The sequence below is a fragment of the Ahaetulla prasina genome, chromosome 9, assembly GCF_028640845.1.
Source record: "Ahaetulla prasina isolate Xishuangbanna chromosome 9, ASM2864084v1, whole genome shotgun sequence".
Lineage (NCBI taxonomy): Eukaryota > Metazoa > Chordata > Lepidosauria > Squamata > Colubridae > Ahaetulla > Ahaetulla prasina.
Window position 1 is genome coordinate 12935913 of NC_080547.1, and position 25060 is coordinate 12960972.

Below are 25060 nucleotides of genomic sequence, written 5' to 3' on the forward strand. Positions count from 1 at the left end.
TCAGGGAAATCCGAATCAGGTGTGCCTCTGCAGCTCTGCCAAAGTCCTAGCAAAGTCCTCAGGGCAGGCAGGAGACCAGAAAGTGACTTCAGCAAGATATGTTTAGACTTTGCCTGACTCAGAGAATGCCAGAAAGCAGGTCCTTTATATAGGCCATGGGGTGTGGCTCCATGACTCAGCACTTATCCAGGCCTGCCCCTCCCTTCCTTCTGTTGCCTCCGCCTATCAAGTCTTCTGACGCGAGGGTCACTCCAGTCAGCAGCTGTTGGTAATAGACCTTCCTCAGGCTCACATGCTGTGGAGGAGGGGGAGGGGTCTAGTTGCTCCGTTTGCCTGGGCATGGAGCCAGAGCTGGGGGCTGGAGGTATTTCTTCCTCTTCAGCCTGTCTGGGCATGGAGCCAGGGCTGGGGCCGGGAGGCATACTAGGACATTCTTCAGCGTTCGGAAGCAGATAAGAAGACCCCGGCTGCGGTGAGAGCGGGCAAGACACAACAGCCATTTGTCTGGAAAGCTATAGGCCAGTGATGGCTAACCTTTTTGCCATCGCGTGCCAGAAGTGGGGAGGGAGGGGGGATCGCACACGTGCATGCCCACACCCATAATTCTTTGCAGCCCGCCCCTTCACATGTGCACACAACGCCCCCCACACTCTCCCCGCTCCTGGCATGTGATGGCCCAATAGGCCCATTTTTCTCTCTCACCTGGTTCCAGAGCCTCTCTATGAGTCTGGGGAGGGCAAAAAACGGCCTTTCCCACCCCTCCGGAGGCCCTCCAGAGACCAGAAACGGCCTGTTTGCCAACTTCCGGTTGGACAGGAAGTGGCATTTTTTGCTGTCCCCAGCCTTCAGAGCCTTGGGTTGGAAAGGCCGTTTTTGCCCTCCCCAGACTCATAGAGAGGCTCTGGAGCCAGTTGAGAGAGGAAAAATCGGCCTTCCCCATCACCCGCCCCCCCGCAGTCCCTCCTGAGGCAAGAAACAGACTGTTTCCCTACTTCTGGTGGGCCAAGAAGCCCTGAAAATCAGCTGGCCAGCGCGCACATGCGCGTCGGAGCTGAGCTCGCGATTCATAGGTTCGCCATCACGGCTATAGGCTCTCCTGCTTGAACGGGGTTGGACCAGAAGACCTCTACGGTCCCTTCCATCTTTATTAGTGTTAGTTACTACCTTTAAAGCGCTCCATGGCTTAGGACCGGGATACCTACAGGACCGTCTACTGCCAACGTCTATCTCCCAACGACCGGTGCGCTCTCACAGAGAGGGGCTCCTCAGGGTGCCGTCAGCCAAGCAATGTCGGCTGGTGGCCCCCAGGGGGAGGGCCTTCTCTGTGGGGGCTCCTACCCTATGGAACGAGCTTCCCCCTGGACTCAGACAAATACCTGACCTTAGGACCTTCCGCCGCGAACTTAAAACCTACTTATTTCGTCTTGCTGGACTCGCTTAAATTTTATATTATTAAATTGATTTATGGGTTTTTAAATTTTTTAGTAAATTTTAGAGGGAATATTTTTATCTATATGTAGCCAAATTAAATAGGTTTTTTAAGGGTTGTTTTTAGTTTTGTATTGTTGTTTTCTTTCTGTATTTTATTTGTGGCTGTACACCGCCCTGAGTCCTTTGGGAGAAGGGTGGTCTATAAATAAAATTATTATTATTATTATTATTAAGGCCAAATGCTTTGATGTTGGAGTTTTAGATGACACTTCTCCCAAAGCTTTTGATTCTACGGTAGATCTGTGTATCTGATGATGAGCTCTCCCACTAGAATCTTGTTTTATCCCTGTCTTTCTTACTTCTATATAGATATAATTACATTTTGCCCCTTATGGATGGTCTTGGTGGCTTCAAACAGGAATGGAATTGATCGCCGAGTCACCTTTTTGATTGCATTTCTGCAGTCTCGTGGGTGGGGGGGGTGAGTCAGGAGCTCTGTCTTATCATGTTCGCCATGGGGGCTTCCTTGAAGCCATGGCGAGCACAGTGTGTCACAGGGCTCTCTATTAGCACAAAGTGCCAAAGGTCTTATTAAGAGGACAACAGGATCTGCTGGGAGAATTGGGATAATGTATGCGGAAGTTTCTATGTTTGGCCTTGGGGATGGGGAACGGGGAGAGGGATTTTTTTAAAAAAATGGAGAGAAAGAGATAAGTTTAAGGGACTAGTAGAGGAGGCACGCCATATATAACGAAGGGCAGCTTTTTAAAATAGCGTCAGACAAGATTTATTTATTCACGGGGCCCTACCATCATTCTGGCAATTATCATTACCAGCATATTTATAGCCGTTAAATATTCAACCCAGGGGTTGAGCTTTTTAGCTCTGTTAAGAGAGGCGCATTCAGCACATGAGAGAGCACGGCCTCCTCCTGATCTAGTTTAATCGTTGGATGCCTGGATTTCAAATAATCAATCAAGTGGAATAGAACTGGAAGGGACCTTGGAGGCCTTCTAGTCCAACCCCCCGCTCAAGCAGGAGAACCTAGACCCATTTGAGACAAGTGGCTGTCCAGTCTCTTCTTAAAAGCCTCCAGTGTTGGATCACCCACAATTTCTGAAGGCAAGCCCTTCCAACTGGTTAATTGTTCTCACTGTTAAGAATTTTCTCCTTACTTCCAGATCGTTCTTCTGGTCTCTTCTGGTTGACTCCTTAGTGTGCAGCTGGAAGTCTAACATGACCTTGATTCCATCCCTTGAAAGCCATTTCCAGACGTCCGTCTCTCTGTCTCTCTGTCTCTCTGTCTGCCTGCCTGCCTATGGAGATTCTCAGTCATCCAGGTCCTGGTTGTCCCAAAGGTGCTTTTTTCAAGAGGCAACTGGAATTTCTGGTTTTTCTTTGAAGACGTTTCGCTTCTTTTTGGATGAGAAGCGAAACATCGTCAAAGAAAACCAGAAAGTCCAGTTGCTTCTTGAAAAAAGCATCTTTGGGATATCTATCTATCTATCTATCTATCTATCTATCTATCTATCTATCTATCTATCTATCTATCTATCTATCTATCTATCTATCTATCTATCTATCTATCTATCTATCTATCTATCTATCATCTATATCTATCTATCTATCATCTATCTATCCATCCATCATCTAGCTAGCTAGCTATCATCTATCACCATCTATCTCTCTATCTATCTATCTATCCATCCATATCTATCTATCTATCTATCTATCTATCTATCTATCTATCTATCTATCTATCTATCATCTATCTATCCATCCACCATCTAGCTAGCTAGCTAGCTATCATCTATCATCATCTATCTCTCTATCTATCCATCCATATCTATCTATCTATCTATCTATCTATCTATCTATCTATCTATCTATCTATCTATCTATCTATCTATCTATCTATCTATCTATCTATCTATCTATCTATCTATCTATCTATCTATCTATCTATCTATCTATCTATCTATCTATCTATCTATCTATCTATCTATCTATCTATCACCTATCATATTATTGCAACTTTCCCCATCACATTCTCTGTGTGGCCCCTGATTTACCATTTCGAAAGCACAGAGTTAAGCGTATCCTCTCCCTGAGCCACAATACAAGGCCAATGTGACATTTCCGGCAATGTCACGTTGAAAAAAAAAATGCCCTTGAAAGTCCCGGACAAAGAAAAGCAGCTGTTCTGAAGTTCAACAGAGGCCATGGCGATGTTTACTTTCGTACCTCATTCAACAGCTTTCTTCCTCAAACCCTGTCAGATTCCAAGAATCAGGTGTAAGAAGACAATCAGCGGTGCATGGAGGATCGGAAGAAACAATCTTGTTCAAGCTAACAGATTATATAACTCTTCTCACCTGCTTTGATAGTGCTAAGCAAATCGCCGTGTTTCGCCCTTGTGGCTTTTGTGTTCTCTGATGGAATAGCGACAATAAAGACGTGTTTTCATTCCTAGCAACTCCTGGACAAGTGAGGTTGTACTAACTTTGGTCTCCCCTCAGAAGAGTTCATTTCAGGCAAAGAATGGTTTGAAGAGCTAAAGTTTATTATTTTGCCCCCACCAACCCAATTAGCAGCAATATGTCCAAGTTAGATTTAACCGAGGAATTTCTACAGATAGTCCTCGACTTACAATGGTTCATTTAGTGACCGTTCAAAGTCATGAAGGCACTGAAAAAAGGGACCGATGACCAGGGGTGAAATCCAAAATTTTTCCCTACTGGTTCTGTGGGCGTGGCTTGGTGGGTATGATGTGGTGTGGTATGGCTTGGTGGGCGTGGCTTGGTGGGTGTGGCAGGGGAAGGATACTGCAAAATCTCCATTCCCACCCCACTCCAGGGGCCAGCCAGAGGTGGTATTTGCCAGTTCTCTGAACTACTCAAAATTTCCGCTACCGGTTCACCAGAACCTGTTGAAGCTGACCTGACGGAAGCCATTTTTTGACCGCTTCAGTGTTGCCACACTGGTGCTGAGGGATAGGGAGGGGGGGGGAATTGAGATAGAGGGGATTCTGTAGCCAAAACAACATATTTTCTCTTGGGAACCAAGGACGTTCTCACACCTGGTTGGAGGAAGCCACAAAACCCTTCCCGTGCCTGACTATTTCCTGAGCGGCCACAAAACCAGCATATGTAGTTGAATTAAACAGTCTGTTTCCTTCTGAAACTTTTCTTTTCTTGGATTTATTCACGGTTGGCCTACCAGGAGTCGAAAAGCTCAATAAATCGTGTGCCGGCGGGTGTCGCACATTGGTGGTTGTGACTCATATTTTGAGCGACAGGGAGCCGCAGGTAGCTGACCTGAAAGGGCCACATGCGGCTCCAGAGCCACGGGTAAGCTGACCCCTAGTATAAGGTCTCCTGCTTGAGCAGGGGGTTGGATTAGAAGACCTCCAAGATCCCTTCCAGCTGAGAAATAACAATGGTCTTCCTCATTGCCGTCACAGTGGATCCTGGCTCATCGTGGTCCTCTGTTTGAGAATGACGTCATTGGCTTTTAGCTCTTTCTTCAAAGCAAGATTGGGAAGCTGTTTTTCCATCCTGGAACAGGATGTGTTTTGCTTCCCCTACACTCCACGTTGCATGCTCCACATTGCGCCTAATCATTAGCCTGAAGTTTCTCCGCATGAGGTTGATGCTCCATCATGTTTTGCATTACCCTCAAATTGATTTGGCAGCTCTTCAGGATCAGCATTTTCGCTTCCCTCCCCCCCCACACACCCCGCAACCTTGCATTCCCAACCATCTCTCTATCCTCCAACTTAATCTTCACCGCTCATGCTGCCTAAAGTAGCATCAAGGCCTCTTTGGAAAATCAGCGGCTCTAATTCTGACTGAAATAGCTCTTCTCCTTGCTGATTCAATCAGCCTCCTATGTAATAACCCGCCCCTGTCAGATTACACTCCGCAGAAGGAGATCAAATTCTTCTTGCATTTTTCCTGCCTGGAGAAACCATCTTCCTTGTAAGCCCAGGTGGCTTCGGCGGGTGAGATTTCTCCAAAACTTAACAGAAGGTTTTCCATCACTGTATATATATATATTTTAAGCTTCGACATCCCAGCAGTAACCTTTGAAATTAGGGGGCCAGGTGTCAGGGTTCCAAGGATGCACGTAAATTAACGTGGGATCAGACTTGGCTTGTTGTCAGGGTTCCAACCGGATGCATAATTAAACTATGAGCCTCTAGCCATGGTTTAAAAGAAATCCAGTTATTTATTAGGAGCTTCATGTCAGCATGTTCCAAGTGAAGCCAACTCTGACCCCACGTAATTTGCGTCCCAAACATGGCCCTGTTTCCCCCTTTCCCCAGGGTGTGTCATCAATCAATGGCATAGGGCCGGGTTATCTACGGGACCGCCTGCTGCTACCGAATGCCTCTCACCGACCCGTGCGCTCTCACAGAGAGGGACTCCTCAGGGTGCCGTCGGCGCGACAGTGTCGTCTGGCGACACCCAGGGGAAGGGCCTTCTCTGTGGGGGCCCCCGCCCTCTGGAACGAACTCCCCCCAGGACTTCGTCAACTTCCGGACCTCCGAACCTTTCGCCGCGAGCTTAAAACTCACTTATTCATCTGTGCTGGACTGGGTTAGTTTTTTAAGTTTATGGGGTTTTTAATGGGTTTTTAGTTTTTAAATTTTAATTGTGGCCAATTTAATAAGTTTTTTAATTGTATTTTAATATTTATAGTGTATTGTGTATTTTTTACTTGGCTGTGAACCGCCCTGAGTCCTTCGGGAGAAGGGCGGTATACAAATTTAAATAATAAATAAATAAATAAATAAATAAATCGCATTCTCCAACGGAGCAACTTCTCAGGTTGTAGAGATCACTCCCCTCAGGCCGCTGTGGGTAACCCTGGGAGACAGCCTTGAGAGAGAGATGTCTGGAATGTGCTTTTGTTTTCTGCTGCCGTGCTGCTTCATCGGTTTCCCATCCCCCTTGCCTATGGCAACTCGAAAGCAGACCAGGGGTTCTTTGCGAGTTGACACCAGGCTTACTTGAAACGGGGGGGGGGGAATGAAAGTTTGATTTGGGGTTTTGGTAATTAAATGACTTTGTTTTTATAGAAACAGCTAGCATTTACTACAAGTGAAACTCGAAAAATTAGAATATCGTGCAAAAGTTCATTTATTTCAGTAATGCAACTTAAAAGGTGAAACTAATATATGAGATAGACTCATTACATGCAAAGCGAGATAGTTCAAGCCTTGATTTGTCATAATTTTGATGATTATGGCTTATATGCATGCTTATACTTTTCAGAGGTCCGATATTGTTCTATGCACAATCCTTGTTTTATTGATTTCATGTCATATTCTAATTTTCTGAGATTGTCAATTTGGAGTTTTCATGAGCCGTAAGCCATAATCATCAAAATTATGACAAATCAAGGCTTGAACTATCTCGCTTTGCATGTAATGAGTCTGTCTCATATATATTAGTTTCATCTTTTAAGTTGCATTACTGAAATAAATGAACTTTTGCATGATTTTTCGAGTTTCACCTGTAATATCATTTCAAATATTTTCCCGATATTCAGGGGTGAAATGCTCCCGGTTCGGACCGGATCAGCCGATTCAGTAGCAATGGCAGCAGGAGGTTCGGAGAACCGGTAGCAAAAATCCCTGCCTCCCCCATGCCCAGCTGAGCCACGCGATCTTCAGAGCCTTTTTTTTTTTTACTTTTAAAAGCATTTTTTTTTAACAACCTCTTTGGCTTTTAAAGGGTTAAAACAAGGCTGTAACGATCCCAGCTGAGGTGCCTGATTGTCAGTGGCTTTTTTTCTTTTAAAAGCATTTTTTTAAAAGGTAAATAGCAGAAGCCTACTAGGCAAAAAATGGGGGGGGTGTTTGAGAGAGAGAAAGAAAAGAAAGAAAGAAAGAAAGAAAGAAAGAAAGAAAGAAAGAAAGAAAGAAAGAAAGAAAGAAAGAAAGAAAGGAAGAAAGAAATAAAACAGGAGAGGAAAGAAGGACTACAAACCTGGCACTAGACGCAGCTTCAGAGGATAATCCTGGGCTGGAAGGGACCTGGAGATCATCTAGTCCAACCCTGCTCCAGCAGGACATTGTTAGTGAGTGTCTGTCTTTTGACCCCGCCAGTCACATAGCCACGCCCACCAAGTCACATGACCCCAAACCAAGCCATGCCCACCAAGCCACGCCCACAGAACTGGTAGGAAAGAAATTTAGATTTCACCACTGCCTATACATCATCATTCCAATTATAAATATTTAGTATACTTAATAAAGATTGAGGGAAAATGGAATTAAGGATCAACCTTGACTAGCAATTGTGTCCTTGGACTTAGATTTTTTTTTTTTCCCCCTATTACAAAATGTCGGAATTGTCCTGCATGAAGAAGCTGGCAGCTCAGCTGTTGCTGCATTTCTGTGACCTCCAGCGTGATCCTTTCGTAGGAGAAAGCCAAATTTTCTTCTCCTGCCATTTAGCCCCCACCAAAGCGAGATTGTCTTTGAGTATGGAAGATCTGTTTTCTCACGGTGGCTAATAGCCATTGATCATCTTCATTATAGCCTGCTTGAAGCATTGGCGGCTGAGCTTTCTGGTCGGTCGAAATCTCCCCCGTTGTTCAGCCTTTTTCATTGACGTTGATGGTAATTATGGAGGTGGATTTTCCATATTTCTCCTTCCAGATGGCCTCCGCCATTGCAACAGGCATGGCGCTGCTAAATATTGTCGCCTTTTGTGTCAGAAGATGCATCATTTTAATCTTTGTTTATATGGTGCGCCACTTGGAGTTTACTGTAGAGAAATGACTAATAAGTGTTTTGTGCAAATACAACTGTTAATCATGTCATTCAGATCAAAGTTGGAAGGAGATGAAAAAGGACGTTGGAAAACAACGAGTTTTCCATGATTTGATATCCCGGTAATTACAGAGATATTCCTGCTACAGCTACATTGTAAGTGGTTTGTTCTTGTCTTGTGCTGAGATTCTTGCATGGACATCCCAGATATTTACCAGATCTGATCATGTTGGCCTTTTAAGGATCAACCAAGTTCAGGTAGACATGGTCCTTTGTTCATGGGCAACGTAACTCAGCGAGGTAAAAATGTTTGTGACAGGAGTGCGCTATAGCAAAAGTGTGATAAGAGACATATCCATCAGTGCAGGAATTAAGTATAGGGGCAGGCGCTTCTTAAGATAGTTGACATTTAATTCATCTTGTGTCAAGCAGGAAGAACGATGACCACACATTAAATGACAGTTATAGATGACCCTCATTCTGTCAAGGATCTTGTAGTACTCATTTCTAAACATCTAAGTGCCAGAGCCCACTGTAACAACATTGCCAAAAAGGCACTAAGAGTTGTTAACCTAATCTTGCGTAGCTTCTTCTCCGGTAATATTGTACTGCTAACTAGAGCATACAAAACATTTGCTAGACCAATTCTTGAATACAGCTCATCTGTCTGAAACCCGCACTGCATATCGGGCATAAATACAATTGAGAGAGTCCAGAGATATTTTACGAGAAGAGTCCTCCACTCCTCTGCTCGCAATAAAATACCTTATGCCACCAGACTCCAAATTTTGGGCTTAGACAACTTAGAACTACGCCGACTTCAGTCTGACCTAAGCATAGTACATAAAATTATCTGCCACAATGTCCTACCTGTCAATGACTACTTCAGCTTCAACCACAACAATATACGAGTGAATAATAGATACAAACTCAAGGTAAACCGCTCCAAACTCAATTGCAGAAAATATGACTTCAGCAACAGAGTGGTCAATGCCTGGAATGCACTACCTGACTCTGTAGTTTCTTCCCCAAACCCCCAAAACTTTAACCTTAGACTGTCTACTGTTGACCTCACCCCATTCCTAAGAGGTCTGTAAGGGGCGTGCATAAGCGCACCTGCGTGCCTACCGTCCCTGTCCTAATATTCCTTTTTACTTACTCTTTTCATGTATCCAAATTATGTTTATACTTTTACCTGTTAACTCATATATGATTGACAAGATAAATAAATATAAATAAATAAATACAGTTAAAGAGATTGTGAGTTCTAGTCTTGAGTTTAGCCATGAAGGCTGGCTGATGACTTTGGGCCTAGAACTCTGCGTTCTAACCCAACCTTAGGCATGGAAGCTGGCTGGAAGACTTTGGGACAAACACCAGGAGATGGTGAGTTCTAGTCCCACTTTAGGCAGAAAACCAGGTTTTCTGCAATTTTGGATCCTCTTGTGTTATCTTATCATTTTTGCGTGTCACCGTTCCAACAGATCCGGAGGGTAGGAAATCTTCCATTTATGCATGCATTTTTATCCCACTTTTAATAGTTTTCTAAATAACTCAAGGCAGCGAACATCCCTCCTCTACCACTCTTCCCTGCTCCTCCAATTGAAAAATTTCCCCCTTTTTAAAGCAGGCTTGGAGTATCACCGCATTCAATTTCCTTTCCTGTTCTTCCACAGGCAGATTGGTGTGTGTCTCGTACATGCTACAGAACATGTACAAGAGAAAAACACAGCAATCAACCTTTACGTTAGATAAGTTCCGTGGTTGCGAGTCACAAGCAAATTCCCTGAAATAGGACTAGGTTCTTGTTTTTTCCCGCAGCGATGAACTGTTCTCAGCTAATGCCATTTTGTTTTGTTTTTTTACTTTTGCAAAAGCCTGCAAAAATGTCTCAGACTAACAGAATCAAAAGCAACATAATTTATTCTTGTTCTTTCCTCCTCCGCATCAAACTCGCTGGCCCTAATATCCAGGCCTGAAGATTTATGGAACGTTGGAAAGTTCCTCATATGAATTAGCCCAATAAAAGACATAAATTTACATCTGTGCTTTGCAGCAGGGCCCCCCAAATTATCTCAATATCCTGCTCACCCCCATTTTTTCCCCTTCATCAAGAAGGTTTAATTAAAGGGTGGACAATTTCTTAAATACAGAGTGAAATGTACTGTGTTTTAGGAGGGACCGTTCTGTTAATTTGCATGTCTTAATTACATGTAATTAATGTAATACGCATATAATTTTCAGGACCATGGAGAAAGCCAAGCCACAGCTGGTTATCTTTCGAAATTTATTCTTAAAAGGATGAAATCTTAAAAGCGCAACTTCTCTGTATTTTACCCTTGGGTGGGAGGGAAGGAGAGCTCAATTCTGACATATATTTGATCTCTTGCAAGATTATAGACAAGTAAAATGTGAGGGGGCTAAATGAAATTTTGTGTGTATAAAATATTCTAAATTTTATACCACAGGATAAAACAGGAATATTATAAAGATATTCCTGTTTTTCCCCCCCAAAGCATTAATACTAGGGCCTCTGGTGGCTCAACAGACTAATGCAGTCTTTTATTAACACAGCTGCCTGCAATTACAATTACTGCAGGTTCGAGTCCCACCAGGCCCAAGGTTGACTCAGCCTTCCATCCTTTATAAGGTAGGTAAAATGAGGACCCAGATTGTTGGGGGCAATAAAAGTTGACTTTGTATATAATATACAAATGGATGAAGACTATTGCTTAACACAATGTAAGCCGCCTTGAGTCTTCTGAGAAGGGCGGGATATAAATGCAAATTTAAAAAAAAACACGTTTTGTTTCCATGTGCAGATAGCCTATGGCCTTTGCATTCACTTACAGATTAACAGAGTTAGAAAGGGACCTTGTAGGTCATCTAGGCCAACCCCCAATGCCCATTCATGTTTATCAGCTGATTGTCAGCATTCCAGAAAACCCTTCTTGCAGAAAAGACTCCAAAGCTGGCGCTGACACTGATACATTTTGATTTCGTACCTCGGCAGTTTTATTCTCCTGGTCAATAGATTCATTTTCCCAAACTGATAAAACAAGCCCCACTAAGTCCTCTCGACTATGATTGGTTCTCGACTTAGCGACCGCTCAAAGTTACATATTAGGGAGACTGAGAGGGGAATTTCTTTTTTCTTTCTGCACTCTTTTCTTCTTTCTTTTTCTCTCTTTCGTTTCTTTTCTTTGTTCTCTATAAGTAGTCCTCGACTTGCGACCACAATCGAGCCCAAGATTTCTGTCGCTAAAGGAGACCGTTGTTCAGTGTATTTTGCTCTACCTTTCGTGACCTTCCTTGCCACCGTTGTTAAGTGAATCACAGCAGTTGTCCACTTAGTGACCTGGTTGTTAAGTGAATTTGGCTTCCCCATTGACTTTGCTTGTCCGAAGGTCACCGAAGGGGATCACGTAACCGCAGGACACTGCAACCGTCGTAAATGTGAATCATTGTCAGTTGCCAAGCCTCTGAAATTTGACTACGTGACCATGGGGGATGCTGCAGTGGCCATAAATGTGAAAAATGGTCATAAGTCACTTTTTTCAGTGCCATCGCAACTCTCAATAACATCCATGTGGACATGTGATCAAAATTCTGGAAATTTTGCTTGGCAACAGTCTCCTATTTATGACAGTTGGAAGTGCCCTGGGGTCCTGTGACCCCCTTTTGTGATTTTCTGACAAGTAAAGTCAAATGGGGAAGCTGGAGTCACTTAACAACCGTGTTGCTAATTCATGGAATATTTGTGGCAATAAAGGTAAAGGTTCCCCTCGCACATACGTGCTAGTCGTTCCTGATTCTAGGGGGTGGTGCTCATCTCCGTTTCAAAGCCAAAGAGCCAGCGCTGTCCGAAGACGTCTCCGTGGTCACGTGGCCGGCATGACTCAACGCCGAAGGCGCACGGAACGCTGTTACCTTCCCACCAAAGGTGGTCCCTATTTTTTCTACTTGCATTTTTTACGTGCTTTCGAGCTGCTAGGTTGGCAGAAGCTGGGACGAGGAACGGGAGCTGCGGCACTAGGAATTCGAATTGCCGAACTGCCGACCTTTCGATCGACAAGCTCAGCGTCTTAGCCGCTGAGCCGCCACGTCCCTATTTGTGGCAATAAAAGCTGGTAAAATGGGACAAAGCTCACTTAAGCGCTGTCTCACTTAGCAACAGAAATCTGGGGCTCCATTGTGCCCGTAAATCGAGGACTGCCCTGTGATGACTTTTCAAATGATTCAAGTTCCACTTTTTGTACAGTCTTTGCCTTCCGGGAGCCTAAACTGGTCCTTATCAGAACTTCTGCATGCCACATGAAAAATATAGCATGTTCCTTCAAAGAACCTGATACATTAATCACAGACGTGGCAGCCAAAAAAGCCAACGGAATCCTAAATTGCATTCACAGAGGGATAAAATCAACACCAAGGGAGGTACTAATACCACTCTATAAAGCCCTAGTAAGACCACACCTAGAGTACTGCATCCAGTTTTGGTCACCACACTATAAAAAAGATGTTGAGACTCTAGAAAAAGTGCAGAGGAGAGCAACCAGGATGATGAGGGGACCGGAGGCTAAAACATATGATGAGCAGTTGCAGGAACTGGGCCTGGTTAGTCTAGTGAAGAGAAGGACCAGGGGAGACAGGATAGCAGTCTTCCAATATTTGAGGGGCTGCCACAAAGAGGAGGAAGGGGGTCAAGCTGTTTTCCAAGGCACCTGAAGGCAGGACAAGAAGCAATAGGTGGAAACTGAACAAGGAGAGAGTCAACCTGGAAATAGGGAGGAATTTTCTGACAGTGAGAACAATCAACCCATGGAACAGAAGTTGCCCTAAGAAGTTGTGGGAGCTTCATCACTGGAGGCCTTCAAGAAGAGACTGGACTACCATTGGTCAGAAGTGGTGTGAGGGCTCCTGCCTGGGTGGGGGTTGGACTAGATGACCTACAGGGTCCCTTCCAACTCTGTTAAACTATTAATTAATCAGTGGAACAATCTGGCTCCAGAAGTTGTAGAAGCTTCATCACTGGAGGCTTTCAAGAAGAGACTGGACTGCCATCTGTCAGGAAGGGGTCAAGCTATTCTCCAAGGCACCTGTAGGCCAGACAAGGAATAACGGATGGAAACTGATCAAGAAGAGATTCAACTTAGAAATAAGGAGAAATTTTCTGACAGTGAGAACAATCAACCCATGGAACAGAAGTTGCCTTTGGAAGTTGTGGGAGCTTCATCCCTGGAGGCCTTCAAGAAGAGACTAGACTGCCATCGGTCAGAAATGGTGTAGGGTCTCCTGCTTGGGCGGGGGATTGGTCTAGATGACCTACAAGGTCCCTTCCAACTCTGTTAATCTGTAATCTCCTAGTTACTGGAAATATTACTCTTATAAGAGGCTCCCTTCTCCTGCCCTCATCAGCTGTATCCCCAGACCTTCTCCTGTTCGATTGCGCAGTGGCACCTTGGTGGCTTTGTTGTAATTACTGACACTTTGCAGGATGATGTGGGGTTTTCCCCCCCTCCCATCCTTTCCTCTGCCTCGTTTATCAACTGTCGCCTCAGGACTGTGACGCTCTTTGGAAACTTTTGTAGCTAAAGTTAACAGTCCAGGTTTTTTCAACTGTCGGCTCCCCCGCCCTGCGTTCTCTTAGGCAGAAACATTCCATCGTCCTCCTCTGAGCCATCAATCATGGTCCTCTCCGGCTTTAATTCAGCATCCCATCCGGCCTTTTCTGACCGTTGTGAATTTCACCTCCATTTGTAAAACTCCGAAAGAATTGCAACTGGAGGCACTTTTTTTACAGAATCCATTTGTCTTCCAACACCCGGTGATGAAAAGCCTGTTTGGTTAGTGCAAATTATTACATGAAATGGAGGAGCTGAAGTTGGGAAATTACAGGTAATAGTCACTTCTAGCCTGTGAAAACTCCAACCCATACAAGGGTGCCTTAAGACAAAAAATTAATTAAGGAGAGAATGTAGAAGACTTGAATTAGCCCGTTAGGTGTTTTCTACCAGTTAAGGGAGTCGAGATGATAAATTTCTGAACAATGCCAGGCAGGTTTGGAAGGGAGGGTAATCTAGAAACATAACTCATCGTGGAGTCCTCTGCGTGTCTCTGAGCTTGGTTGTTTGCATGCAGATGTTTTGTTACCCAAATAGGAAACATCATCAGCATAAATGAGTGTGTGGTTTGCTCTATGTTTATGGAGCACACTCGCCCTGTCAGTGTTGCTCGAGGCGTTGTTTTCTCCTTGGACGTTCCGTGATGGGGATATTGTTTTCTGCTTAATTGTTTGTCTGGTGTTAATCCCTGCTTCTCTGGATTTTGGCTGTTGGAGAGGATGCGTGGAATCCTTGGTGCTCATTGATTTGTAGATGTTTCATTATCCAACTAAGCAACATAATCAGTGTGTGGGAGGTATGGAATTTGCTTCCTGGCAGTTTTGGTTGAAGTTTCCCTTGGTAGTTACTTAACAGGAGGTATTTTTTTCTGTTTGTTTGATTGTTTGCCTGGTGTTAATCCCTGCTTATCTGGATCTTGGCTCCTGGAGGGGACATGTTCCGGTCTGAACATATCTTCTCTTCTATTGGGACGTATCTGATCTTCATCATTTGCTGCCATGTTTTGAACATAAGGTGTGGTTTTTTTTCTCCTCCTCCTTGGATTTTCATCCGTTCTCTTTCACTCTATTTGCCAAGCAGTTGTAAAGAAATGGAAGAAAATCGCTCTTAAGTAATTATATAAGCAGCGACCTTTGTTCTTATTAGTCTGACATCTCCGATACCTTGGGAAAGATAATGAGGGCCTCTCCTGCCTTTCATTCTTTGAAAACATGGTCGGTTGACTTGACTGGGTTTTTACTCTTTGGCAAAGGGTGGCAGTTCAGGTTTTCAAGAGGCAGGTGGGTGATCAGAAACAATCAAAAGCAGTGCATGCACGAATACGGCCGGAACAAACAACTGATCTTTGAACTATTCCTTTGTGTTGGGTCTTTACCAGGGGGGGATGTTAATGATTCTGTGGGCATTGCAACGGATTGATCTTCTCTCAGCAGGTCAAGATTCAAAGTTGGTCCTGTAGAGAGAGAGAGGTGAATCAGGGCAGGCTTCAAAAGGGTTAGGCTACACACAAAACCATCTGTGGGTTGATTAGAGAGATGAGCTGATCAAACTGTGGCACTGTTTGGAATAGACAAGTGGAAAGGGCCATAGAGATCATTACATTGAAACATTTCTTTCTCTCTGTCTGTCTGTTTGTCTGTCTTGTCTCTCTCTCTATGTCTCTCTGTCTCTGTCTGTCTCTGTCTCTTTTTAGAATCTATAACAAACGAAGAATGTTTGCATGAATTGGGTATGTCTACTTTAATGAAAAGAAGGACCAAGAGTGACATGATAGCAGTATTCTGCTATCTCAGGGGCTGCCACAAAGAAGACTGGGGTCAAACTATTCTCCAAAGCAGCTGAAGGCAGGACAAGAAGCAGTGGAGGGAAACTAATTAAAGAGAGAAGCAACCTAGAACTAAGGAGAAATTGCCTGACAGTTAGGACAAGTAATCAGTGGAACAACTTGCCTCCAGAAGTTGGAGGTTTTTAAGAAGAGATCGGACCGCTGTTTTTGTCTGAAATGGTATAGGGCAGTGATGGTTAATCTGTTTGATGCCGAGTGCCCAAAGTGTGCGCGCAAGTGTGCAAATGTACACATACATGCCCAAACCCCCAAAATGCAATGCGAGTGCCCTCAAGCATGTGCCCTGTGCATGCGGTCACGTCCCCCAAGCATTCGCACGTATCCCCGTGCATGCGCCCCACCCAACTGCGCATGCGCAGCCGAGACCCTAAGACCAGCTGGCCCATGAGAGGTGTGCACACATGTGTGGTGGAGCTGGGCTGGGACGCTGGTGTGCTCGTAGAGAGGGCTCTGCATGCCACCTGTGGCACACGTGCCATAGGTTCGCCATCATGGGTATAGGGTTTCCTGCTTGAGCAGGGGTTGGATTAGAAGACCTGCAAGGTCCCTTCCAATTCTGTCATTCTCTTATGTTCTATTTATTCCTCTCCATTTTTGCTTGGCTTCCACCAATGTTAGATGGAACCTAGAGCATGCTTGGCCCATGGTGAGGTTGAGAAATGGAACCTAAAGCAGAGGTCTCCAACCTTGGCAATTTTAAGCTTTGTGGACTTCAACTCCCAGAATTCTGGGAGTTGAAGTCCACAAGGCTTAAGGTTGCTTTGCTGGCTGAGGAATTCTGGGAGTTGAAGTCCACAAGGCTTAAAGTTGCCAAGGTTGGAGACCCCCTGACCTAGAGGGCTCTCATGTTCACCTGAGCTTAGATACTGAACTCCTTAGATCTGGAAGTATCCAAAGATTGATTCACCATCTTTGTGTCATAAACTGGACTCTTAAATTTTGTCCTGGCATCAAGCCACTTTCATCATTTTTGGGTTTTTTTTTCTCTCTCTCTCTCTCTTTCCAGAGTTATGTCATGCCCAGATCACTGCAGGGATCCATGAGGATTTATAGAAGATGTCCTGGATCTTGGGGCCTTTGGTGCTCTTGTTGGTATGGTTAATGAAGATAGCTGCCAGCCCCCATTCGCTGAGGATTGGTAAGTAAGGAGAATAAGCCACCCTATTGTGTGAATCTGATGTTTCATCCTGGCTATTTTAGTCCCTGGAAAAGCAACGGTATGGGTCAAAATTGCAATAATTGGAACAGATCTGGATCAAAATGACTATAATTGGAACCGCGGTAGAGAGGAGCTGCCAATCCAGCCGGCCTCCAAATACGCAGCGTGGTACTTCTAATTATGAAAAAAAACTATTCTTCTGGACTTGCGTCGCGTGCCGTATCTAAAAATCTATTGCTCTCGAACGAAATGAATGAGAATTTAAGGGAGGACACAGAGTATGTATTTTTTTTCAATTGACAGGATTGTCCCAAGAATATGGAATTGGTTCGGTTAAACGCTGTGTCGATTATCAGCAATAATGGATGAGCGGTGTCACAATTAATTAGAGGCTGGCTTCAAATCTCCATTTATTTTAAAAAGCAAACGGGGAAGTAAACACACAACCCCCCAATTGTTTATTCTTTGGATTACAGGCATCAATTAATGGGGATTTGAATGTTCACGCATCGGTTCACATTGTGTTTTTCAGCTGCTTTGTAGCAAAGCATCGCTTTGCCTTAAAGATATACATCAGACCAGACTGATATTCATGCTGAAGTTGTTGGAACAAAAAGACAGGAGAGGCAGTTTCATTTAGCTAGTTTTATTATTTTATTCTATTTTTTTCTTGTAACCTTGCCTTGGTAAAATGCGAGCTCTTTGTCGTTTCTGGAATTCAGCAGGCCAAAGTAGCAGGAGGTTTCTGAACGCTGGGCAATTTTTCTGCACGTTTGCAAGTCGCAAAAGGTTATCCGAGTGCCTGATTAAAATAAAAGGGAAGATATAATGAATAAACCGCGTGGGGAAGAGAAATTTTCAGGAGGAGAACGTGGCATTCTTTATTCTGTGATGCAGGAACCCAGAAGGATCTGCAAGGGTCTTGTTTTCGTTGAATAGTCTTCACTCCGGGCTTTGTAGCCTTTGTGGTTTTGTGCTGTCATTTATGTAAAGAAATCATGTCTATCTTAGTAGTTCTTTATTACTATTCCCACTAAAAGAGAATTCAGTCCAGAGGTGGGTTTCAGCCAGTTCTGACCAGTTTCTGCAGAACCGGTAGCGGAAATTTTGAGTAGTTAGGAGTAAAAAATTCTGACTGGCCCAGCCCACATCTATTCTCTGCCTCCCGAGCCCCAGATGATTGGGAGGAAATGGGGATTTTGCAGCATCTTTCCCTGGAGTAGGGTGGGAATGGGGATTTTACAGCATCCTTCCCCCAGGAGTGGGGAGGGAATGGGGATTTTACAGCATCTCTTCCCTGGAGTGGAGTGGGAATGGGGATTTTACAACATCCTTCCCCTGGAGTGGGGAGGGAATGGAGATTTTACAGCATCCTTCCCCTGGAGTGGGGAGGGAATGGAGATTTTACAGCATCCTTCCCCTGGAGTGGGGAGGGAATGGGGATTTTATAGTATCCTACCCCTGCCATGCCCACCAAGCCATGCCACGCCCACAGAACTGGTAGTAAAAAATTTTGAAACCCACCACTGATTCAGTCCTGGAGAAATTAACACCCCCTCCAAGATCCCTCTGCCCCGTCCCCCAACTTTGAAAGGAGAATTTGGAAAAGGTGACGGTGCCTAACATTAAAGACTTCATTGGTGTGGTGGAATGTAGTCTGGATTCCCAAGAGGGAGGGGCTGCATTCCCAAGGACCAAGAGACAGCAAAGTTTAGATCATTTGGTTGGGAGAAAGATAGTTGAGACAGCGCCTCCCTAGAAGTTCTCAGAGTCAGAGGTGGGCTGCTGGGGGTTCGCAGGGGTTCGGGAGAACCTGTAGCTAAGAATCTGTGCAGTTCGGAGAACCCCCAAATCCCACTCCTGGCTGGCCACCCTGCCCCTCCCAGGAGTCCCCACATGGCCCATTTTGGATGCAGGTAAGTTCAGGGCGTGAGCGGAGGCTCGGGGAAGCGAAAAACGGGCCTACCAGAAGTTTGGGAAGGCTGGAAACAGGCCCGTTTCTGGCCTCTAGAGGGTCTCTGGAGTGTGAGGGGGCCTTTTTCGCCCTCCTGAAGGCTCCAGGAAAACCTCCAGAGCCCGGGGAGGGTACAAATGCCCCACCCCCACCCCGTCACTGCTGTGGCGCAGGAGGCCAACTAAGCCACACCCACCATGGCCACGCCCACTTAGCAACCAGGCACAGAACCGCTTTCTAAAATTTTCGAAGCCCACCCCTGCTCAGAGTGTATCCTTAATTATGCAAGTAGTTGCTTTAGTTTGGCTAGATTCCGTCTGCAGGTGAGAAACAATAAAGGAAATTACTTAGAAGAAACTCAGCATGAATGTCTTGGTTTGGGGGGGAGGCTGACAATTGAGTTCCAATCAGTAAAAAAATAAAGACATTTAAAACTACACAAACAACCCAACATGAAAGCAAAGAATGTAACAAGAACAGACAGTCTTAGACGGTATTGACTTAGGAGTTCAAATATTCAAATATTCTTTGAACAAAGGCCCCATTCCAGTCCTACGTCTTTGTAATCAGGAAAAGACAGATATTCACCAGGGGTGGGTTGCTATCAGTTTGTCCCAGTTCAGGCGAACTGGTAGCGGCGGGATTGGAATCCCACTACTGATATTCATCCACTCCTCCTGTTTCTCCATAGAATGTACTCTTACATGAAGTCATACTGGGGACTATCTAAAGATCTCCTCTCCATAATTGTCTGCATCCCTCCTAAGATCCTCTTTAGGAAGTGCATGGTGCTAGTTCAAAGAGAGAGATCCCGACGCGCTGCTGAGAGAAGCAATTATAACCCTGTAAAATATTCTTGCTTGCGGCAGGCCCGTCTTTCCTTTCTAAACTATAAATCAAAAGTGAGTGGATGCTTTTTGCTAAATCCACATCAGGATTATGTTTCCACCGGGTGGCTACCGTTAGTCATAAAGTTCAGATTGGATTTGGTACTTTTATCTACCCAACCAGTCCTTCCCAAGAAATCTGGCATACTGGATTGTGTTAAAGGCCTCATCTCAGGATTCCCAGTAAAGCTGCCTTTTGCAATTGACTGGTGGTTATTTTGTCAATGCCGATGATGTTCAAGTGGTGCTGCATCCGGTTTTGGTCGCCATGATGTAAAAAGGTTGTTGAAACTCTAGGAAGAGTGCAAACAAGAGCAACAAAGATGATTAGGGGACTGGAGGCTAAGACATAAAGAACAGTTGCTGGAATTGGGTATTGTTGTGTCTTCAACTCCCGAACCAGGCCTCCTGGCAGAGAGTGACTCAGAGAGTGAGGGGGAAGAGCCGACAGGGATTCCCTCTGCAGGATCTTCTTCTCTGGCTCCATTCCAGGTCCCAGAGGCAGGCCAGGTGGAGGAGATGACGAGGCCTCTTTCTCCTGCAACTTCCCCCTCCCAGGAAATGCCTCAAGACTTAGCTGCTGACAATCAGTCCTGGTTAGATCCCAGGCATCGCAGAAAGGAGAGGCGAAACAACAAAATAAGGGGTGGGGCAGGCTTAGAGAGTGCTGAGTCACGGAGCCACACCCCACAGGGTATAAAAGCAGGAGGAGCTGCTCTATAGCTTCTTGTGACGGACAAAAACTGACTCTTGGAAACTTTGGCTGCAATATTTTGTGATTACGACTTTGGCTTCTGTTTATTTCTGAACTGCAGTTACGCTGGTCTGAGGAGATAGGAGAACTTGGCAGGCAATCGCAGGTTCGTTGCCAGAACTGATATCTGTCATCGGAGTAAACTGCTGGCAGATATAGTCAGCTCGCGTGTCTGCTTGGTTGTGGTTGGTGGGGACAGAACAGGTATGTTTAGTTTGATGAAAAGAAGGACTAGGGTGACATGATAGCAGTCTTCCAATCTCTCAGGGGCTGCCACAAAGAAGAGGGAGTCAAGCTATCCTCCAAAGCACCTGAGGGTAGAACAAGAAGCAATGGGTGGAAACTAATCAAGGAAAAAAGCAACTTAGAACTAAGGAGAAATTTCCTGACAGTTAAAACAATTAATAAGTGGAACGACTTGCCTGCAGAAGTTGTAAATGCTCCAACACTGGAAATTTTTAAGAAAATGTTGGATAACCATCTGACTGAGATGGTGTAGGGTTTCCTGCCTTAGCAGGGGGTTGGACTTGAAGACCTCCAAGGTCCCTTCCAACTCTGTTATTCTGCAATTCCAGTTGTTTTGGAATTGCGCTATTATTATTGTTCACTGTATAGTCAGTCACATTAGATTTGGCATTTTTGTCCACCAAAGAGTCCTTGCCAAGAACCCGGGATAGGCAAATACAGATAATCCTCGACTTATGGCCACAATTGAGACTTCTTTAGCACGGCGAAGACTAAAGTTTAAAAGCTTGGTTTGAAAGTGCAAGATATCCCATTCCCACCATTTCATGGCATAGGAATTTTGCTTCTGTTGAGAGTCGCCATTGCTGAGCTGTGCTTAAGGCATCAGTTGGCCTTAATGCGGTACTGTTAAATTTGACCGGGTTTGGCTGGGTTGTTTTCTGGTTGCTGCTGAGTTTTTCTTCCTTCTGCATTTTCACTGCTCCAGAAAAGAAGTATTAGCCATCCGAATTTTCCCCGTCACTTCCTATCTGCTCTAACTTTAGAGAGAACGTAGCTTCCATCAAACAATTAACGATGTAAAACCCTTCTTAGAAGAACAGAGGCAAAACTTAATTGGATTAAAACAATGAAATAAATGTTTGAAAAGTATTCATGCTGATCAGCTAGGATGAAAAACAAAAAATGTATAGACAGCTCAGGGATAATTGCTGCCTTTTGTATTTTCAAAGGGAAAGTCTCAAACCGCATCGCAGCGTTCTCTAGTCATGACTCTAAGAAAGCCGAATAATGGACTTAATTAGTCCATCAGAAATGGCTTCTGCCATTCCGGCTGAAAAAACTGAGCTGTTTTAGGCTTAATCGGCATTCATTGTTGGGAATGATACTTGGTTCATAACTTAAAATGAATTGATCTTCGTGCTTCTCAAAATTATGCCTTCCTTCCTTCCTTCCTTCCTTCCTTCCTTCCTTCCTTCCTTCCTTCCTTCCTTCCTTCCTTCTTCTTTCCTCACTGTTTTCCTTCCTTCCCTCCCTCCTTCCTTCCTTCTTTCCTGTTCTCCTTCCTTCCTTCCCTTCTTCCTTCCTTCTTTCCTTCCTTCCTTCTCTTCTTCCTTCCTTCCTTCCTTCCTTCCTTCCTTCCTTCCTTCCTTCCTTCCTTCTCTTCTTCCTTCCTTCCTTCCTTCCTTCCTTCCTTCTTTCCTTCCTTCCTTCCTTCTCCTTTCTTTCTTTCCTGTTCTTCCTTCCTCACTGTTTTCCTTCCTTCCCTCCCTCCTTCCTTCCTTCCTTCTTTCCTGTTCTCCTTCCTTTCTTCCTGTTCTTCCTTCCTTCTTTCCCTCCTTCCTTCCTTCCTTCCTTCCTTCCTTCCTTCCTTCCTTCCTTCCTTCTTCTTTCTTTCTTTCCTGTTCTTCCTTCCTCACTGTTTTCCTTCCTTTCTTCCCTCCTTCCCTTGCTGTTTTTCCTTCCTTCCCTCCCTCCTTCCTTCCTTCCTTCTTTCCTGTTCTCCTTCCTTCCTTCCTCCCTTCCTTCCTCCCTTCCTTCCTCCCTTCCTCCCTCCCCCCCCCCCTCCCTTCCTTCCTTCCTTCCTTCCTTCCTTCCTTCCTTCCTTCCTTCCCCCAAGTTTACAGTGCATTCCATTGTCATAAAAATGTAGGCCTTTTGTAACATTGCATCCATAATCCATGCATTAGAAAATCGATGGAAATGGATGCAATTCCTGTAAATCCATGTATGAAGGAAAAATTGGTTCCAAAATTTCTTCACGTCGTGTATTGTTTTAGCAAGAATTGCTTGGGGGGGCGGGTGGTGGTGGTGAAAATCCGAAAGTGAAGTGGACAACCTTCATTCTTCCATTTAGTTCCATGTTTTCTACTCTGATTAACCCTACCTCTCTAGGTCTAGGACTTCTCCATGACCTACCGTATTTTTCAGACTATTAGACGCACCTAGATTTACAGGAGGAAAACAAGGGGGGGAAAAAAGTTTTGACCTCCGTGCGTTGCATTTTCGCCCTCCCCAACCCCCAGAAGCACTCTGCAGGCCAAAAATGGTCATGTTTTCACCATTCGGGAGGCCAAATATAGGCTCGTATTTGGTCTATAAGATGCACAAAATTTTTTACCCATTTTCAGGGGGTGGGGGTGCCTCTTGTACTCCGAAAAATACAGTATATTCCTTTAATTGAACTAGAATCTAGTTCAGGGGTCTCCAAACAAGTTTGGCTCATGGACTCCCAGAATTCCCCGCCCAGGGAGCAGCAGCAGGAGGAGGAGGAAGAAGAAGAGGACAGCTATGGGTCTTTAGTGATCTCTGAGTTCAGTTGTTTTCTTTTTTTTTTTTAGAAAAAAATTATTGGATTTAAAAACAAACAAAAACAATGGACATTGTTCTACGTCTCTGATTCCTAACATTTATGTCGAGTTCAAGTTACTATATCATATATTTCTCAATTTATATACAAATTTACATATTTCCTAATTAGAATAGAATAGAATAGAATAGAATAGAATAGAATAGAATAGAATAGAATAGAATAGAATAGAATAGAATAGAATAGAATAGAATAGAATTTTTTTATTGGCCAAGTGTGATTGGACACACAAGGAATTTGTCTTGGTGCATATGCTCTCAGTGTACATAAAAGAAAAGATACGTTCATCAAGGTACAACATTTACAACACAATTGATGGTCAATATATCAATATAAATCATAAGGATTGCCAGCAACAAAGTTACAGTTATACAGTCATAAGTCATAATTCCTTATGTATCAAGTATATACTGTATTACTACTATCCCTACAACTATGTACGTATTTAATAAACCTATTCTACCCTCACAAGTACAATATACGTTGATATATACGTCGATAAGACATTCCTTATCTCTTGTTTATGGCATTCTTCCTCTGATCAAGCCCGTCATAGAATTTACTCCAGACTTCATCATATCTTGATTCGCTTTTGTCTTTGAGTTCTAAAGTAAGTCTGTCCATCTCTGCACAGTTGTAAATTTTGCTTATTACTTCTTCTTCTGGGGGTATTTCTTTACACTTCCATTTTTGAACAAATGCTAATCTTGCCGCGGTTAATGTATGCAATGTTAAGTAGGTTACATTTTTATCGTGTTTGCCATCCATCTTGCCCAATAAGAAACATTCTGGTTTGACTTCCATTTTGACCATTAGCATCTCTTCTAACCAGCTTCTTATTTGCTGCCAGAATTTTTTTAGGTTTTTTGGCACTCCCACCACATGTGATAGTATGATCCTAACTCGATTTCACATTTCCAACCAATTGGAGAATATTTTTTACTAATTTTTGCCTTGTAGGTGGGAAGTGCCCCCTGTAAAACATTTTGTACAGTGTTTTCTGATAGATGTTTCACGATCCAGCTAGGTAACATCATCAGCCTTAGTGAGGTTTATGGAGGAGGAGGAAGAAGAAGAGGACAGCTATGGGTCTTTAGTGATCTCTGAGTTCAGTTGTTTTCTTTTTTTTTTTTAGAAAAAAATTATTGGATTTAAAAACAAACAAAAACAATGGACATTGTTCTACGTCTCTGATTCCTAACATTTATGTCGAGTTCAAGTTACTATATCATATATTTCTCAATTTATATACAAATTTACATATTTCCTAATTAGAATAGAATAGAATAGAATAGAATAGAATAGAATAGAATAGAATAGAATAGAATAGAATAGAATTTTTTTATTGGCCAAGTGTGATTGGACACACAAGGAATTTGTCTTGGTGCATATGCTCTCAGTGTAAAAGAAAAGATACGTTCATCAAGGTACAACATTTACAACACAATTGATGGTCAATATATCAATATAAATCATAAGGATTGCCAGCAACAAAGTTACAGTTATACAGTCATAAGTCATAATTCCTTATGTATCAAGTATATACTGTATTACTACTACCCCTACAACTATGTACATATTTAATAAACCTATTCTACCCTCACAAGTACAATATACGTTGATATATACGTTGATAAGACATTCCTTATCTCTTGTTTATGGCATTCTTCCTCCGATCAAGCCCGTCATAGAATTTACTCCAGACTTCATCGTATCTTGATTCGCTTTTGTCTTTGAGTTCTAAAATAAGTCTGTCCATCTCTGCACAGTTGTAAATTTTGCTTATTACTT

The 25060-nt window shown here is 43.8% G+C and overlaps 1 protein-coding gene across 1 annotated transcript in view; it reads left to right on the plus strand.

Annotated features, from left to right (window-relative positions):
* Positions 1-25060, plus strand: part of GRIK4 (glutamate ionotropic receptor kainate type subunit 4) — a 494843-nt gene that overhangs the window by 129587 nt on the left and 340196 nt on the right. Inside the window, exon 2 of the mRNA XM_058194562.1 lies at positions 16689-16820. Coding sequence (XP_058050545.1) covers positions 16739-16820 — 82 coding nt within the window. The 5' untranslated portion in view covers positions 16689-16738. The remainder of the gene's footprint in view (positions 1-16688; positions 16821-25060) is intronic.